This window comes from Cupressus sempervirens, chromosome 4 (genome assembly GCF_028749045.1).
Source record: "Cupressus sempervirens isolate cs-2001-9-10 chromosome 4, ASM2874904v1, whole genome shotgun sequence".
Lineage (NCBI taxonomy): Eukaryota > Viridiplantae > Streptophyta > Pinopsida > Cupressales > Cupressaceae > Cupressus > Cupressus sempervirens.
In genome coordinates, this window is record NC_143121.1 from 52,402,349 (window position 1) to 52,420,426 (window position 18,078).

At 35.6% G+C, this 18,078-nt stretch overlaps 1 protein-coding gene across 3 annotated transcripts in view; it reads right to left on the reverse strand.

Annotated features, from left to right (window-relative positions):
• LOC149559894 (GTP-binding protein Era-like protein) overlaps window positions 1–18,078 on the reverse strand; it is a 215,048-nt gene that overhangs the window by 37,387 nt on the left and 159,583 nt on the right. For 2 of the 3 annotated variants that reach the window (XM_089824352.1, XM_089824354.1), the window contains exon 9: window positions 14,518–14,589. The exons of the other annotated variant lie outside the window; for it this stretch is intronic. In XM_089824352.1, the coding sequence (XP_089680478.1) occupies window positions 14,518–14,589 (72 nt within the window). The remainder of the gene's footprint in view (window positions 1–14,517; window positions 14,590–18,078) is intronic. 3 annotated transcript variants of the gene reach the window in all.

Below are 18,078 nucleotides of genomic sequence, written 5' to 3' on the forward strand. Positions count from 1 at the left end.
AAAGGAAACATCTGAACACCCTTTCCTCACTCAATGCTTTTATTGGGTTTGCAAAGGAATATGAGAAGGATCACGAAAGGATACTACAAGCAGCAAACAGCGTGGCAAAGTCAGCAGAACTCCGAGCGAAGCACACACCTTGTCCTCCTATGGAAGAAGTTAACGAAAGGCTAGCTAAGTTCATTGCCTTAGCTAAAAGAACAAAAGAAAAAGGAAGAATTATATTAGAAGATCATCTTATGTAAGCCCAAGTGGCAACTTTCTCTTTCTTCTAGAATAGGACAAGTGTTTGTTTCTGATTGGCCACCATTTTGGTGTCTTCTCATTTGTTGCCACTTTTGCACTTCTTTCATTGGTCCATTGATGAGGTGGCATCTTCTCATTGGCCGATGGGGTGGCAACCCTAATTAGGGTTTTTGGATCCAATCTGGATCGTCGATCTTGTTTTGATCTCTACCGTCCATTGTATTTTGGACCTCTATATAAGGCCATTGGCTCTCATTTGTAAAGGAGGGGTTGGAGAAATTGTTGCGAAAATAATACCAAAGTGCTCTCTTTTTCATTGCATGTTGACTAAGAACATTGGGTGTTATTGCATGTTTTCTACTTCCACATAGTTAAATTTTCTTTTCAAGTTGAAGCAATTTCATTTCCAAGTTGTTAGAGTAAAGAGTAAAATAAAATGGATAGTTGCATGGTAGCTTTGGTAGATGTTTGATAGGGGTCAACACTAGGCCACTAGCATCCTAGCGGCTGGTTGGGAGGCTTTGTGTGGTGATCTAGTTTACTTTCCTTTGAAGCGTTGCATCTATGGGGGTAGGGCCGCTGGTTAGCCTTCATTAGATTCGATCCCCGTCCATCTGCTAACCTTCCATTCTTAGGAGTAGGAGTAGTTGAGTAGCCAAATTTCATGCTTAGAAGAGGTTAGTTAGAGAAGTAAACCAAAACATCGGCATTCTCACCTTCCATCGCCATTCACCCTACATTGCCATCGTCGCGCCATCAACATCATCTAGCATTCACACCGAACCACCATCTCCATTTTCTCACCAAGATCCAAATTTTTCTCAAACAAGAAAACGTAAGGTCGCCTACGTGATTACCAGCAAATCACATTGATAAAACTGAGCGAGTATCCAACGGTGTAAGGAACATTGGAGTTATACTCATGTCCCATGAGAGATAACTTTTCAAGAGAGGAATTGTGTATTTGATATTCTGTATCAAGCATCCAATTACTAATATGTTATGTAGTGACACAAAACTCGCATCAAATCATAACCAATGGGATTAGTTAGTAATCGAAAGTTTGCATAATGGTTGAGTCACTCCTTCGGGATATATATGTATCTCGTCCAATTAAACTATGGATCATCATCATTGTACTCATGATTGTATACTCTACTTATATGAATAAAGTACTATCTTGTTCTATGTCATATTCTAGTCTCTTAATGCAATAACTATCCATTTACCCTGTACGGTAAACAACTAGACCATCACACAGTGATAAAGACAACAATATATGTGTTAGTGTACAGTATTCAATCTGTTGGTGTAAATAAGTATTTACTTATTACACTTACTTAAGTTTACTTAGGTTAATACATTATTTTATTATTTTTATTTGTGAGACACTTAGGAGTTTGCACACCTTTTGAGTTGTCATGTTGACAACACAGGAGTACGCTACTCTATTTTAGAACATGGTGTCTACAACACTGTTTTGCGTGTCACACCCTTGTAGGCTTATCCTCTCATCACTGCACTTACTTCCGTGCTTAATGGAGGATAACCCATATCTGGTGCACATGTGCTTGGTTGTATGACACATCATGGTGTTGATTACGAGGCATTCTAGATGTATCTCAGAGGCCTTTATATTCAGGCACTCCTAGTGTACTTGAAAACCAGTTATTGAATGAATATTGTCATTCTAATCATACTCTGTCTACTTTGGTCTACTGTGTGCTTGTGTTTGAATTCTTAGTTCTTGGGTGAATTTTGCCCTTAGGCAAATTCTTACACAATGTAATCATATAAACAGCATGAGCCCAATGAAAGATAGAGCCCTGATGAAAGCATAAACAACATTCTGTAGGAAGGGTCGTGATGAACGAGAAACATCATAAATAGTGACAGTGATGATATAATATTCAAAACAAGTAACATAACGACTATATGCAAAGAAAGTGCCAATGGAAATAAAAAGGCAAAGCAAGTGTGAGTTACTTAAAAAGAATGTTAAACTTCATCTCAGTCAGCATATGTAAGACAAGGGAGGAAGCACATCAGCCTGGAAGCAATGCAAGTCACAAATAATAAAATATTGATTGTGTTTGAAAAACAAAAGACAACAATGGACTACATTTCTCTTCTTAGTGTGCACCCATGATATATGTAGTAATAATACAATTATAAAAAACAGGCAATGTGTATATTAGTGATTGAAGAATATCCAATCAACAATTTAAAACCAATAGAGTAAAACCGAAAGCCAAATTTACAGGAGGAAAAGAAATATTTTTCATAAGACCACAAAGAGCGGCGTTCATACCACTGTATATTATAAGTGCAATAACTATGGACATATAGCAAAATATTGCAGACTTAAGATTGGAGAAACTCATAGAGATGACAAGAGGCAAGATGCCAAACATAATCACAAAGGAAAAAATATAGAAATTTGGATAAGGAAGATAACTCAAGGAAAGGAAGATAACTCAAGGAAAAGAAGAGACAGATGCAAGTGCAATTTGCAGTTCATACCAGTGTTACGGGACTTGAACTCGCCTTTGACTCAAAAAGTCAAAATTGGGCTCGGACTTGGTGACCAAACTCGGCAAGGACTCAAAAAATTGAAAAACCCAAGAAATTCAAAGATTTTTAATGATCTTAAGATTTTTTCATGCATCTTTTAGTCAATTAACATCAAATACACAATAATGAGATAAATAGAAGCTACTTAATACACATACGCATAGATCACATAAGTATAAAAGCGAATTTCTTTAGGAAAAAAAACTGAATAGCACAATATAAAGTAATAAGCACAGTGTCACTGCAGTGTCAAATGTCTACAATATCCATGGATTACGAAATTCATGGTATCTAAAGTTCAAAACATATATCAAAATAACTAAGGTGTAGAAGACTAAGGCTCATACTAGTCTATGTCCTCCATGAGTACGCCTAAGATAAGTCATGGAAGATTGTAGAGCCATCCTCTCTCCCTCTGTCTGAGGCTGAACCTCAGAGACTGTAATGTCCCCATTTTGAAGGTAATTTGATTTAATTAATTTAATTAATTAAGTTGTCCAAAATACTGAATATTTTATGAAGATGACTAATTAATTATTTTAATAAAATAGTGGTATTAAGTTAATTATTTATAAAGTTATCAAATAAATAAATATTAAAAGCTAACTTTATATTTAATTAATTTAATAAAGTGACTTGAATTATAAAATATTTTATAAAGTCACTTAATAAATAAAATAATGTTCTAGAAGTTTCTGGAGAAAGTGGAGAAAAAAGAATAAATACGCATGTTGGGCTTCATTCTCAGCAGGCAGATTTGTTGTTGTTGATGTTGATGTTTGATGTTTGTGGAGCCTAGGGTTTTTGCAGTTGTCTTTGGCCATTGAGAATGAAAACTCTCAATTGGTGAGCAATTTTGAGGGTGTGAAATATCACTTGAATTATTGTAGCTGGGAGGAAGATACTTCAGTCTTCTATTTGTGCTACATTGAGAAAAATATTTGAGTACAATAGCTGATGTATTATTGTACTTTCTGAATAAAGGGTTTAAAGGTTATTACTTGTATATCAGATTCAGTGTTGGCTGCTACAATACCCGTGAATAGTGTCCGCTACAGTGTTCGCTACAGTAACTTGGTGCATCATTCAAAGCATTCTCAGCCTAGGCATAATTTTGGAGAAGCATTACACTCTTCCTTGGCATCAACTATTGAAAAGGAGGTGGTCTGATATTATTTTCAGATTCTGAAAATAAAAACTCAAGTCACATTAGGGATGCTTGTGGAGACCACGATTTTGTTTGTTACTCCTTCATCTTGGTTTGATTTCCCTTCCTACCTTGGGCGCACTAAATAGGTGGATTATTCGATGAAGCTGATTGCATTTTGGAACCCATAACAGCTGGGGATTATTTTATAATAATCTTTTATATCAGAACAGGGGTGGCTGCTTCAGAGATTTGCATTGGGCATTTGAGGCCATCACTCTTTGAGACATTGCTTGCATCTTCATTGGAGAATCAAGGCAACTTCAAGAACCAAGTTCCTTTGTTCAATTCATGCTATTATATGTCATCTAGTTGCATTTTAGGAGGTACTGCTGTAGGTGAAAGCTCATATCAGATTTAATGCATATGTATGTAAGCCAAGAGTCTTGGCGTCTCATCTCATTGCCATTGTAGAATTGTTGCATTGTCAATAATATATCTGAAGTTGGAAATTCTCTATTTGAGTTATTGTCTATTTGAAAGTTTAAAAGATATGTATGCCAATTATTTGATATAATGACTGTAGGCTGTAGCTGCACATTTAGGTCAAGATACTTCATCTATTGCATTTGAAAATACAAAAAGAAAGCTCCATTGCTCTTATTAGTCCAACCATCAATCATGATGGTGCAACCCTTAGTCTTCCACACCTCACGCTACTCCTTAATTGCACCTTCTACATCAGCCACCCTTTGGGTCAAAATAGGGCCTCCTAGCTCGTCAGCACTAGGGCCTTTGAACCCCAGACCACAAACAGTAACAACATCAATTGCAATTTGCCAATAAGGGGACCTAAAACAAATTAAATAAAATTTAAACAAACTAGTATATTATTGTTATCTACCAAAATTGCACCTTATTAAGTTTGTAGAAAACTTAACCTTTTGGAGTAACATGGAAACATTCCAAGGTTGTGGGTAAATTGTGGCTAGAATGAATCTCTGGATTCTAGGCTGGCTTCTTATCTGGTAAATCACTCTATACTACCTGAAACTGATCCTTTTTTATGGAGGAAAAGGGGAGAAGGATAACAGAAAATGAAATCTAAATCCTAAGGGTGATGCACCAGAAAAAGTATCTTTAAGATCCAATAGATAACCAGCACATAATAAAAATAGTAACAACGAAACTCCTTTGCACAACTCAATAATCAGAATCCTTGCATTAATAACTAATAAGAAGGCTAAAATAACAGTTTCGAAAAGGAGAATAAATTACTCACAATCCAAAACTGCACTGTAACACAACTTTCAACCTACAAAAGACTGAAACAATCTTGTAGAAGGCATCAACATGACACACAAACACAGAAAAAGAGAAGGCACAAGCTGAAATTCTTGTCCAAAAGTGCTGCAAATCTGTATATCTCTCTGAATAATGGGTTACAAAAAGGTCTTTGCTCCTATCAGGAAGTTTGAAGAACTTACAAAAAACAGCAAGGCAGAGAAGAAAAAGAACCTCCTACAAAATGAGCCTTCAACTCATACTTATGCCCTCTCCATCAAACTGCATTTTGAAAGCCATTAATATTAGGTCGGATTCAGCCCTTAAGGCCAAACTTGAGTCTTTGAAAAGACTTCAAAAAGGTGTACAAAATAGCCCAAAAGGCATGGTCTGATAATATCATCAACAGCCCCTCAAAAATGTAGTTATATCTCCAAGCAGACTCCCAAAAGTCTCAAAAATGCAATAACTTCTCTTTAAAGAAAAAATCCTCACCTTTGACTCAACACTTAGTCATAATGATTTGCAAAATATCTAACTTTTTAAAAGGAAATTAAATATTTATTTTTTTGCATAATAATATTTATTAAATGATTTATATTTCGAAAATAAAATATAAAGTATTTAATATTTATTAATTAATAACTTATTATAATATTATTTATTTATTTTTATTTTAATAAATATCAATTATTATATATAAAATATTAAGTGATAAAAATTAATCACTTAATGTTTTATCAGAATAATTGATATTTATTAAAATAACAAAAAATATATATATAAATTATATTATAATAAAATACTATTGAAAGGAAACATATTTAATTTTAAACCTTTTAAAATAATTAAATAAAAACAAAACTTTGCAATAATTAAAATGCTAAGTGTTGCTCTAAGGGTAAGAAAAGTGTCTTTGTTTTTTAAAACATACAAACCCATAGCATGGGCGACAAAGCTTGCAAATATTGTGAAATTTAAACAATAAGGTAAAACCCCTTCCTTAGACATGTCATGGATATAGGGCATTTTGAACCCTAAAAGCATGTCATATCTTTCATTTGGCCTTCTTGCTGGCTGAAAAGAAAAGAGTTGTGGCTATGAAGAAAATGAGGATTTGAGAGGAAAATCAGACGCCTCAATATGCGCTCTTTCATCCTCTTTCTCTACATTTTTGCTGGGTCTTCTTTTGTGCATTCGGATTTGTTGAGTCTTCTGATTATGGCCGCTGATACAAAATTTGGAAGGTATGCTGCTCCATACATTTCAATTTCAAAATGCTGACATATGGGTTTTGCCTTTTTTGTGGAAGTTGTATCTATATTATTCTTTACCCAAAACCCAAGTGGGGTTTCCTCTATGTAATTTCATGATGCATTTCTCATTTACAGCCATCCTTATATTGTTGGAGCCTCTTTGAAGGGTTTACTGTTCCCTTTTTGCTGACGCCATGAGGGTTTGCTGTTGTTCTTTCCGTATGTTCTCAGCATTTAATATTTATTCCTTTGGGTTTCATCCTTGGTTCAGCATGTACCATTTAGAAACTACACCCCATTTTTCAAAACCCAGGGGATTCTTGCTGGTATTTTGAGTATTTGCTTTCTTAAAAGGAAATCGTGCCACCAATCTTCCCTGCTGCAGCCTTTGACAAAGGATGTTAATAAATTCTGGAAGGAACCTTAACGGCAGTGGTGAGATGTATAAGCCTTTTCTTGGATGTGTCTGTAGAGGGCCTTTGAAACTGATTGCCCTTGGGTAGTCATTACTCCCTTTGTAGTATGAAAGAAGCTCCCATCCACTGATTAAAAAGAGTTGCACACATTTAAAGATATTCAGTCTCAAGTTTTATAATCTCACAAATCTCACAGTTCCCACAGTTTAGTTTACAATTTCTTTTATTGCTGGCTGGAATAAATTGCAAACCAGTTCCAAATATACTTTCTGATGCATGCACTCAGGCATTTAAAATACAATCAGCTTTGATATGTGAACTTGCTGCACTATGTCGGCATTTTGCTTCCACAAAACAATCTCCAGCAACTAATTGTATAAACTCTTGAAGACTCAGTTTTCTAACTGTTATAATGGACATTTCATGGATTCCACTGGTGTCTTATCGAAACTGTATTCTGATTATTTATGGCATTTAGCAGATGATTTCCTTGCACTAGATCCTCATATGATTTTCCCTCATACTCTTCGTCATTAGATATTAATCCTTTAAATTTAGCAACTCTAGTTAATAATGAGTCTTTTTCAAGCTTCTCAACAAGTTCCTTTATTGCTATTTCCAGTTTGAGAAAAAACATCCTCAGGTCCTACAAACACAAGCTGATTCTGCATTTTGTTCAACTCTAATTGTCTGCAATGAATTTTATTGTGGAATGGCAAACTGTACATCCTTCTCTGATATTTTGTAGAGCGTTGACAATATTCTCCTCTGTTCTTATCCTATTCTGTGATTTTTTTAAAGAGTATTCCATTAGGTTCAAGCACGGGCTCGTGACACTCGTAAATTATCTTTCTGTAATCTGCATCGGGATACTTAGGATACACATAATATTTTTATATGTATTCAGAATAGGGAAAATAAAAATGCATGTGTGGGTACATAGTCATAGATAATCAGTCATTGCTCAGATCTTTAAAAGATCTAACCCCGCTTTTTCCCGTGCAGGAGAATGAAGACTTGGAGTCTGTCAGATCGAGAGCTGGACGAGGAGTGGCAACAAAGAACATCTAACCAGTCAAAGGCTGAAAGGCAATGACTAGTTACCTCTGACTCTACCTCCTTGTGCTATGTTTTTCTTATTTTCAATATGTATAAAAGTAGTAGTCAGACTCACAGCTTCTGTGAGATTTTCATTTCCAGCATTTTATATTCATTTCACTCTTTTGTAAAATATCAATTGTATATTCAAGGAATGAAAAAATAAAAGGACATTTATATTCTCTTGGCACACAATGAATAACACTTATGCATTTTTGATTACTTGTCTTCGTACTAAAATTTTCCAAGTGTGCAAAATTTTAGTAACAATTATATTATTACTATTAAATTTGAAAATAAATTAAAATAAACAAAATAAGCATATTATTGTCTCTTAAAACTTGAAAGCGAGCGAAGTAAGACATAAATTAAATAAATAAGTACCTTGTTGCATTGAATGAAATGTTGTTGTAGATGAAGAAGTCTCCAAGTGCCAATTTTGCATTATCATGCTTCTCCTTGTTCCAACTCATGCTCTCAAGTGATGGTTGTGCACCTGGAGCCGTGTGTGGAACAAAGATGGAATCAAGTGTCAATCTTTTCTAACGAATGCAAAGCCCAATGGTCACACTCGTAGAAGCAGTAGCAGTAGTAGGTGGAGTAGGGGATAATGAAGAGTGAAAAACTAGAAGATCCCTCTTGAGCTAGTTGTGCCATTTCTTCTTGTTGCTTGTTTTTCATTTCTTTTTTTCCATTTTTTCCTCTAGAAGACCTTGCATGTCTCATATAACATCTTGGGGTACTTCTTTGCATTTTTTAGCATCACACCTAGGTATATGTGCTAGGTGATACTTCAATCTATTTATGCCTCCCCTGTTATATGTACACCACAATACCAACCTGTAACAACTCCCTTTTTGTGGCCCGGGATGGCATGTTTCCAAGCCCTATCCCTTGCTATTGCAGTTGGAACTGCATCAGGGTTACATGCAACCCTAGTTCCACTTCCACAAAGCTCACCCAGAGGCATGATGTCAATGTGGGTGTGTGATGAACCTCCTTATAGCAATATCGTGAGAATGCTCGAAATAACAGAATACAAAGTGATAGCAGAACTCAGAATGAATCTACTGATCGCAGGCCACTTCGAGGGGGTAACCTCCTTTGAGCAAGCTCAATACAATAAATTCGTCCGTGCCCATCAAGGGCCTCAACCTATTCTTATATACTGAGTACGATCTAGAAAAGTAATACTACCTATGCATGTGGGATAATAAAATATACTCACGGGACGACTTACAAAGCATATGCGTCCAACAACACTACTCTAACAAAATAAACAGAAGGAACACACAGGTTCCTAACAGGGTGCTGCGGCAATATGAATATATTATAAATAGAAAAAAGTTAGCATCAAATCAGATTTTTAAACTTTAGGGCCTTCTTATTCTTACTTATCAAGTTTGTCGTCGAGATAAGTTAGAAAAAATCTAAATAGTAGCTACTAAAAGTAGAGACTAAAACAAATGTAAATAAAAAGTAAAGTAAAATATATGAATGTAAAACAATTTACAAAACAACACAAAGAAATGCAACTTGTTGCTTACCTCTTCAAATTTACACAAACAATGGAAATGAAAGTTTGTAGAAGCCTCCTCCAAATGCTTCCTTAAGCTCCTCTCAATGCTTAAATACAAACTACAAAGTTGCACAAACCATCAGCAATCGACATGGGAGAGCCAACTGATTTGCTAATTTCTCTGTCAAAACCCCAATACTCTTTCCTCTCTAACTCTTTCCTCTCTATCACAAGCATTAGTAAAGGGTGGAATGACCTTTTTAGGTCAAATGGATGTTATGCAAAGCAAAACAAAAAAACTTAACCTTTTCTTTTAGTTTATTTTTTCTCTTTATGGTTTCAACCGCCAACAAGAGTTTTGAGCTCGGGACTCGGAAAGTCCACATGGACTTTGCCAAGTCTGAGTCCAGAGGCCATTTGTCTCACAAATATGGACTATGGCTTGGACTCATAGAGTCTCGTAACTATGGTTCATACTACCTCCTAGTTGTGAGGAGAAGCATGAATTCAAGGGAAGATAAATATGAGATCCATCATCCTTTGGAGAAAATATTGAGATACTTGATCTATCAAAGATTGAAAACCTAATCATATTCATGTCAAAGTTTGCAAGAGGAACGTTTAAAGAGGATAATGCAGCAATGAAAGCAATAGAGCATGCAAAAGCATTGAAGAATTTTTCTTAGGGGAAGTGTGAGTGAACCTTCATAAGGGGAGCATATGATGACTAGTTTTGTTGGTTATCCCTTGTCTATTTATGTCAAAGGGGGAGAAATATAGAAAAGGAGAGAGCGAGAAGAAATGAGGAAGTATTGCCATCAATGACAAAGGGGGAGATGATGCAAAAAAATTAGGGTATCCCTTTGTATAATGATGATAAGATTTCATTTCCTATCCATTTGCTCAAGTACATGAACAACTAGAATGCTTGAAAACAGAGGCCAGAAGATGAAAGCACCATCATGGATGGAGGAAGATTAGAAAGATGGTGATAGCCATGAGACAAAGTTGAAGCTTATCAAAGGTGATTTACTAAGAAACACTGAAATGCATATACATATGGGATCATCACTAGGTCCTAGTGCAGGTCTTGAGCAAAGAGAACATGGTAGCATGTAACAAATGGAAGGGCAGGGAAATCAAATTGCAAGTCCACAAGTAGGAGTCTTGGGCAAAGGTGTTTCATTGTTTCACTTAGAAAATGGTGTTGTAAGGGTTGTTCTAGTTAGGATTGCAGTTGTACCTACAACTAATACTGGTACCATTTACAAAAGTTGTATACATTGAAAAATCAGACTTCAGATTGAAGGATTCAAAGGATTACTATGGCCTGGCCCCTAGGAAAATAGTTTTGTTGAGGCCTGCATTTCTTATCAAATGTACAAAAGTAATTTTTGCAAATAACGGAGAAACTATTATTAAACTACGTGCAGAATATGATCCAACAAATAATGTAAAAACAAAGAGTGTTCTCCACTAGGTTACTTAACCATCTCCTGGAGCGGATCCTTTTAAAGTAGAAGTCGGCTTATTTGATAAGCTATTTCTATTAGAGAATCCAAGTGAGCTAGACGATTGGTTTTCTGATCTAAATCCTAAGTCAAAAGAAGTGATAACAAAAGTCCCGACTTGAACAAGGCTAAATTTGGTGACAAGTTTCAGTTTGAAAGGATGGAATACTTCTCAATTGATCAAGATTCAATTGCAAATAAGATCATTTTTTACCAAACTGATACTGAAACATCCAGATTTTCCAGGTCTAAATTAACATCTAAGATATGCATAGAATACGGTTATAACTTCGATTTCATAAGAAGGCAATTACATCATTCATGTTCATGTGAAGAAGATTTACCGTTAAAGTCAGTTAAACAAAAATTTCTTATTTTAAATACTTGAAATACCTTTTAATGAAATTACTTCAGAAATTGAATACACATACCTCGAAAAAACTAAGACTGAAAATCATCTAAGTATGCTTCTGCAACCACCCGGGTTAGTCCACAAATACACTATAACAATTTCTCAAATCGACTGCTATCTCAAAAATCATTTGATGAATACCACTAAATACCAATATAACTTAAATTAGGGCATCACATATCATCTTATCAATTAGGGCATCAATTACCATCGATTTATTTAGGGCTTCTGGTACTGCTTTACCACTTAGGGCTTCCGCGACCACGGATTCAATTTAGGGCTTCTGCGACAACAGATTTTATCTAGGGTTTCCGCGACAACGGATTCAATTTAGGGCTTCCGCAACCACGAATTCAACTAGGGCTTTCAATACCATGGATTCAGTTAGGGCTTCCAATACCACCATATCAATTAAGGTTCTAGCTGTCACACAATCAATTTAGGGCTTCGGATTTCTTTTCCTTCCAATTACTTATCTATGGCAGTAACTCAAGATTAGAAATATACTTATATTTGATATCCATATAAATGAAAAACATTCCACGATTCTAAAATCTTGTATCTAACAATAACAATAAATTAGCTCAAACTTTATCTAACCTCCTCATAAATAAAAATGATATTACCTGTTTCCGATAACAATTGGAAGCACAGCTATCTCTGTCTGACACATGTTCGACATAATGAGAGAGGTGGAACATTGTCAAGGGCTTTACCACCTAACCTCGGACCTCAATATAACCCCACACAATCTCTAATGAGAAAGGCCCTCCCTACCCAGAATTGACAGGGAACATCATTCCATCCACTGGGCATCATGATATATAACACACCATACGACTTGGCAGTAGGAGATCACCATAACAGAAATGTGCATGAGCTAATATATATTAGTTTGTTTATGTATGAAAGTATAGGTTACTGATTTCATTCTTGTATTTCTTTTTCATAGGTTCATCTACACCTCCTCACCATAATCAGACCATCAGGCCGGTGATTCCTTGGTGCTAGAACATGTAGCCTTTACTGATATGACATGTACCTTGTTCGCCCTAATCTGGCTCTTAGCCTAGCAATTTTCATTGGTACTCTAGTCCATTGACTTATCTCATTATCAATCATTAATTCAAATTTGAATATTAAATTTGCCTATGAAGGAAAAGCCATCCAAGTACGATTACTGCCTTATGGCATCTTTTGTTATAATTATAAATTGATTCAGACTCAAATCATTATGGCAATCGATTTGATCGTTCATGATTAGAATTGTTCTATGACAGACGGCTTCAACCATTTATTTACAAATCAGATGAAACATGAATTCACAGACATATTGTTTCTATGGAAATGACAAAGGATTATGTTAGACTTTTCACAAGACGGACGGCATGCTTTTTACATTAATCTCAATTTCAGTTATCTAAATTCATAACACGATGTAAGAGATTTTACTTGAAAAGATAACTTTCTTTGAAAGAAATTTAGAGAAATTTCATAATCAGATATAAGAAGGAGATGTCAGATTTAAGTATAAATCATTGCAGTGTTTTGAATAAGGCAAACCTTCATAGAACATGACAACTTTTAGAAGGATAAATAACAGGATTCAAGCCTTTACCACAGTCATATACCATAGGGAAAAGAAACGATAATCCTTGCAATGAAAAATGGTGGTCTTACATACAAATGAGGTTTACTTCCACGCACTAACATTATATGAAATTATGTATGATTTGTCGGCACAAGATTTAAACTCAGCAAGAAAACGACAAACTTATGCAATAAGCAATGTCTCAAGAAAAACCAAAAACTGCATAGCAATATCATATCATCGACGACTTAAGGAATAATCTCTATGATCAATCTTAACAGTAAAGGAGTATGAAAGAGGGTTCACGGGTTTTGTGCCATGTATACTACTGTAGAACTTCAACAATTAGCAACACAAATAAAGTAGCAAAGACATAACTGATTGTTCAAATCCAATGATTAAGCACCATTTAATCATAGGCAACCCAAAATAATAAGCAGGACAAACCTCTTAACAAACATGTTCAAGCAAATAATATGTGAAATATAAGACATATTCATGCATAGAAACGTTCATGTTTTATCCTTAGCTATAAATAACATATTCCATTTCAAATCCAAAGTACGTGTACAAGTATTTTACTTAGCTCAAACAAATACACAATCTCAAAATAAACTAATGCGCTACTTCCCTGAATAAGATGCATTTCATTTGGTGGCCCAAAAACAGTCATTCCTTACTGCCCGAAAGTCTAACTGAAGCTTTAGCGTTCGGAAAGAATTCTACCAACCGGCTCTAAGATCCGCTTAATTGATGAGCACTGTATGTTATCAGCTAACTCTGCAATATATAGGGACATCTAACAAAGGGGTTCGATTGCCAAAAGAAATGAAAGTTGAAGGAGAAAACATGGAATAATCATCCTCCCGGCTTCTCTCGCGGCTTCCTTTAAAAGAAGAGCAAACATGACTCCTAGGCTCCCACCAGTTACAACAAGATTAATTACCTATTCGAAAGCATCACAATTATAAAAATATATGAAAAAAAAACAAGGAAAAAGAATAAAGAACCCGACTTTATGGCTTCTATTCATTACAAGAAACTATACGAATTCCAATCATAAATTCGATGTAAAGCAAGAGCATGAAGTTAAAAGATTACAATGGATTCTAATTTCCAATTATTTAATCGATTAAAAACAAGGAAAGCATAAAAGAATAGAAAGAGAGTTTGAAAGATTATAACTCGAAAATAATAATTCAAATGTTGTTAAAAATACGAACATTATTAAAATCTTATATGTACAAACAACATTACTTTATTAATTAAATATAATGGTGCCAAATCATTTATACATATATAAACGTTTATAAATATTAATTAAAATAATATGGTGAAAGATATATTAAAATCCTTAGAGATATGTTTATATATTTTAACCCAATTATTTAATTAAATTATTTATTTAAATAACTTGTGCAGTTCCACAGATGTATCCTACTTCAAATCGCTAGGTCCTCTACCTGTCTGCCCAGTGACGGTGATGCCCTGCCTAATTCTTTTCTGACAATGCTTCCACCCTTTTGACATGCTCCCTGCAAGGAATTTCTCTATAATTAAATTATAAATTATATAACCATAAATAATCATAACAATTAGCCTTTCATCCTAATTTCATGAATTCACGATTAACGATCAACTAACATGTCATCTGCACTTGAAAATCATAACGACTAACTAACTTACCATTTCGCCAAATTATATCAAATTAAACTGCCAATCCGACTTCATGTGAACCTCAACGTCTATATTTCAAGCTAGGTCGAAAATTGGGATGTAACAAATACTTTACATGATTCCTGAGCTAATGTGGCCAACAAATATAATCAGCTTAGATGATATTGAATTGACAAAGAGCATTTTCTAGATGCTTAGCATACATCTCGTGAATCAATGAAGTCATTTTGTATGGTATTGCATTCTAATCATTGATAATTGTCTCAAAGACTTTCCAAGCAAAAATATGCCCCAAGAAATTCTTACACTTAAAGATGGAGATGTAAGTCTATTTGGTACTCAAGGGAGAGTCATGAGAGATCACCCAAATAAAGAAAAGTTTGAACTTAATCAGGGGTTGAATCCAACATTGAACCTGGCATTGGTTGGAGCAGATTGGCAACCCGCAATAAGCTTAAGGGAACAATATTGAGAGTAAATTATTATCATGCCCTTTGATGAAACAAGACCATGTAAAAACCCTGTCTAGTTATATCTAACTTAAACAACAACTTCTTTCTACTAATTTATGAATTTGATATTTCATCAAACACTTGGCAAGCTTCCTGGATATCACAGAATATAAAGTTTCAAATTCAAGCTAGGTAATGCAATCAATGCTCACAAAAATTAGATGAATGCCAATTATCCCCTATGCAAATAAATAATCTTTTGGAATGACAAGGGTCTCCTATTTAACTTCTAAGTTTATTCACTAATATACTATGCTTAAACAATATGCAACAATAATTATTTATTTAATGATAAGAACCTGGCATTTATATCTCAGTCAAAAGGACTCCAATTAACCCCCACATTGCTTCTTAGAATGAACATGTAGATGCCAGAAATTGACGATGATGGAGTGTAGATTCCACTTCAAGTCTGTTACGTATAGTGACAGTAGCCAATAGACATTCAGTGCAGTTTGTATACTAGCAGCAGACTTAGAACTAAACACCCAGACTGTGAATATTGGCAGCCTGTAGATGTCAGCAGGTGGCGTCACAAAACATAAGTAAATTTGCCCTAGACAGGGTCGATATGAATGATTTCAACCCTCCAATATTTCCTTGAATATGCTGTGTCTGAGTGCAGATAGTCAAGCAGTATGTTTACCAATACCCAGGCCCGATACTTGACTGGAAATTATGCTTGAACAGTGCTTGGTGTTTGCCAGAAACTCACGCCACAACCTAGGATATTGGATGCTGAATATAATTATCTTTTGGCATTCCCTTTCAGAACTTGCAACACAAAATTCCTACACTAGACATATTTTTCACCCAGTTACAGTTTCACATATTACCAATCACTGCTCAATTATGCCTCCAAAAAATACAGTGAACACAGAATTGGAGGATAACAACCCAGATTCGATTATCAATTCAATTCAAGTACTTCTCAGTCACAATTATGCAGTTGAGAAGACTCCAAATTTCAAATTGCAAAACAATACAACACCACTTTACCTCAGCAGTGGTTCTATGCACTTCTCAGAACTCAAGACCCTTATACCTCAGCAAGGGCATAAATATTAGAACCTTAGGAAAAGCCACAAAGGCAACAAAGCAAATAAAATATCCAAGCATCCATTTTGCAATGAAATGAGCTCCTATTTATAATCCCTTGTTGGCCAAAGTTTCAGAAATTGTGGAAGTTTCCCAAAAGAACTCTAACACTTGAAACTTTCCAACACACTTTTCAGAAATATCTCTTTATGTCATTATTATAATAATATTAATATTATTATAATAATGCAACTTAATAATTAATGAATAAATAAAAGCTCATCCAATTATCAATCTTATTTACTACAGGTGATGACCAACTGCCATAACCGCCCAATGCACTATCAAAAATAGACTTAATAAAAAAATAAGTCCACAACTAGGACCCCCAAAACACCCTGTCAGCTCACGAGGGTCGCTATGATGAGCTAACTCCATCAACTACACAAACTTGCCAAAAACGGGGACACCACAGTCCTCCGCCCCCGAAATTGCTTGCCCTCAAGCAATCCGGCACATACAAAAACCTCCACTGGGATCCCATAAGAAGCTAGTGATGTCCTTGTCCACACTGAACCAACTGAACACCACTACCATCACCAGAACCAATAACATGACCTGCAACATAGCACCAAATACTTGTCCTAGTGATGTAAAAGTTGAAACATCACTAACAAACAGATCCATATATCTCAACACACTCTCCTTCATTATACCTACCCACTCATCCTGCAGACAATCTAGCTTAGGCTCAAACCAACTCAATGCCCGATGCAGATCCTGAACATGTGAGTCAAATACCAAACTATAAATACTCATCACAATATAAACTCTATCATTAGTATGATCGTCTCCATCGACATCCTCATGCTAGTATGACGACTCATCCTCAATCATGTCAGTGTAAACCCACATACCACGATTCGTTGCTCCCTTCGGCCTTAACGCACAAGTATGACCTTTAGAGAAAGGCCCCTTGCACCAATAGCAAAGTTGACGCCTCCTCAAATCCTCTCTAGAAATATCATCAGACCTCCCCACTAACTTACCCTTGTCCTCAACAACTAATGGGGGCTCATCATTGGGTGAAAGAGTAGAAGATTGTGAAGCATTTTTCCTTCGAGAAGAGGAATCCAAGTCTCATGTCTTCCTCATCGCTACCTATAGAGAAGATGGGTCCAATGACTTCACCCATCCACGAAGTGGCTCAATTGATCCCTCCATAAATAACATCACTCGTCTATGCTCCGAAATATCACATACTATAACTGAAAGCCTCTAGAACTCACTGATGTAACTCTCCAATCCACCAGACTGCTTCAGCTGAACCAACTCACGAAAGTACACCTCTGAATCCTTCCTATCAAATCTCTCGATCAGGTGATCTACGAACTCCTGATAGAAAGTGATTTGATCATGTTGCAAAGAAACTAAGCCATGGTACCACTAGTCATGGGCAACTCCATCCAGATTTAGCACTCCAAATCTAATAGCGTCCACCTTTGACATAGGATGCAAAGCCAAATGTGTCAAGCTTATGAATCCAAGCTCGAGTTGTAACTCTCCCAGTACCATCAAAGTGCTCCAACATCATCTTACTAGCAACTTGTTGTAACTCAATTTGTTGAGGCCGTTGTCTCTCAGGTGTCAATTTGAGTCAGGAACCTAAATGATCTTTAATACCCTATGGTAAAGCATCCCACTCTGTAAAATGTGCCACCACATCATCAACAAAAAGAGCAGCCTTAGGCTCAATATTGACCACATCCACCTTAGGTCTCAGAAATGTGGGTCTCT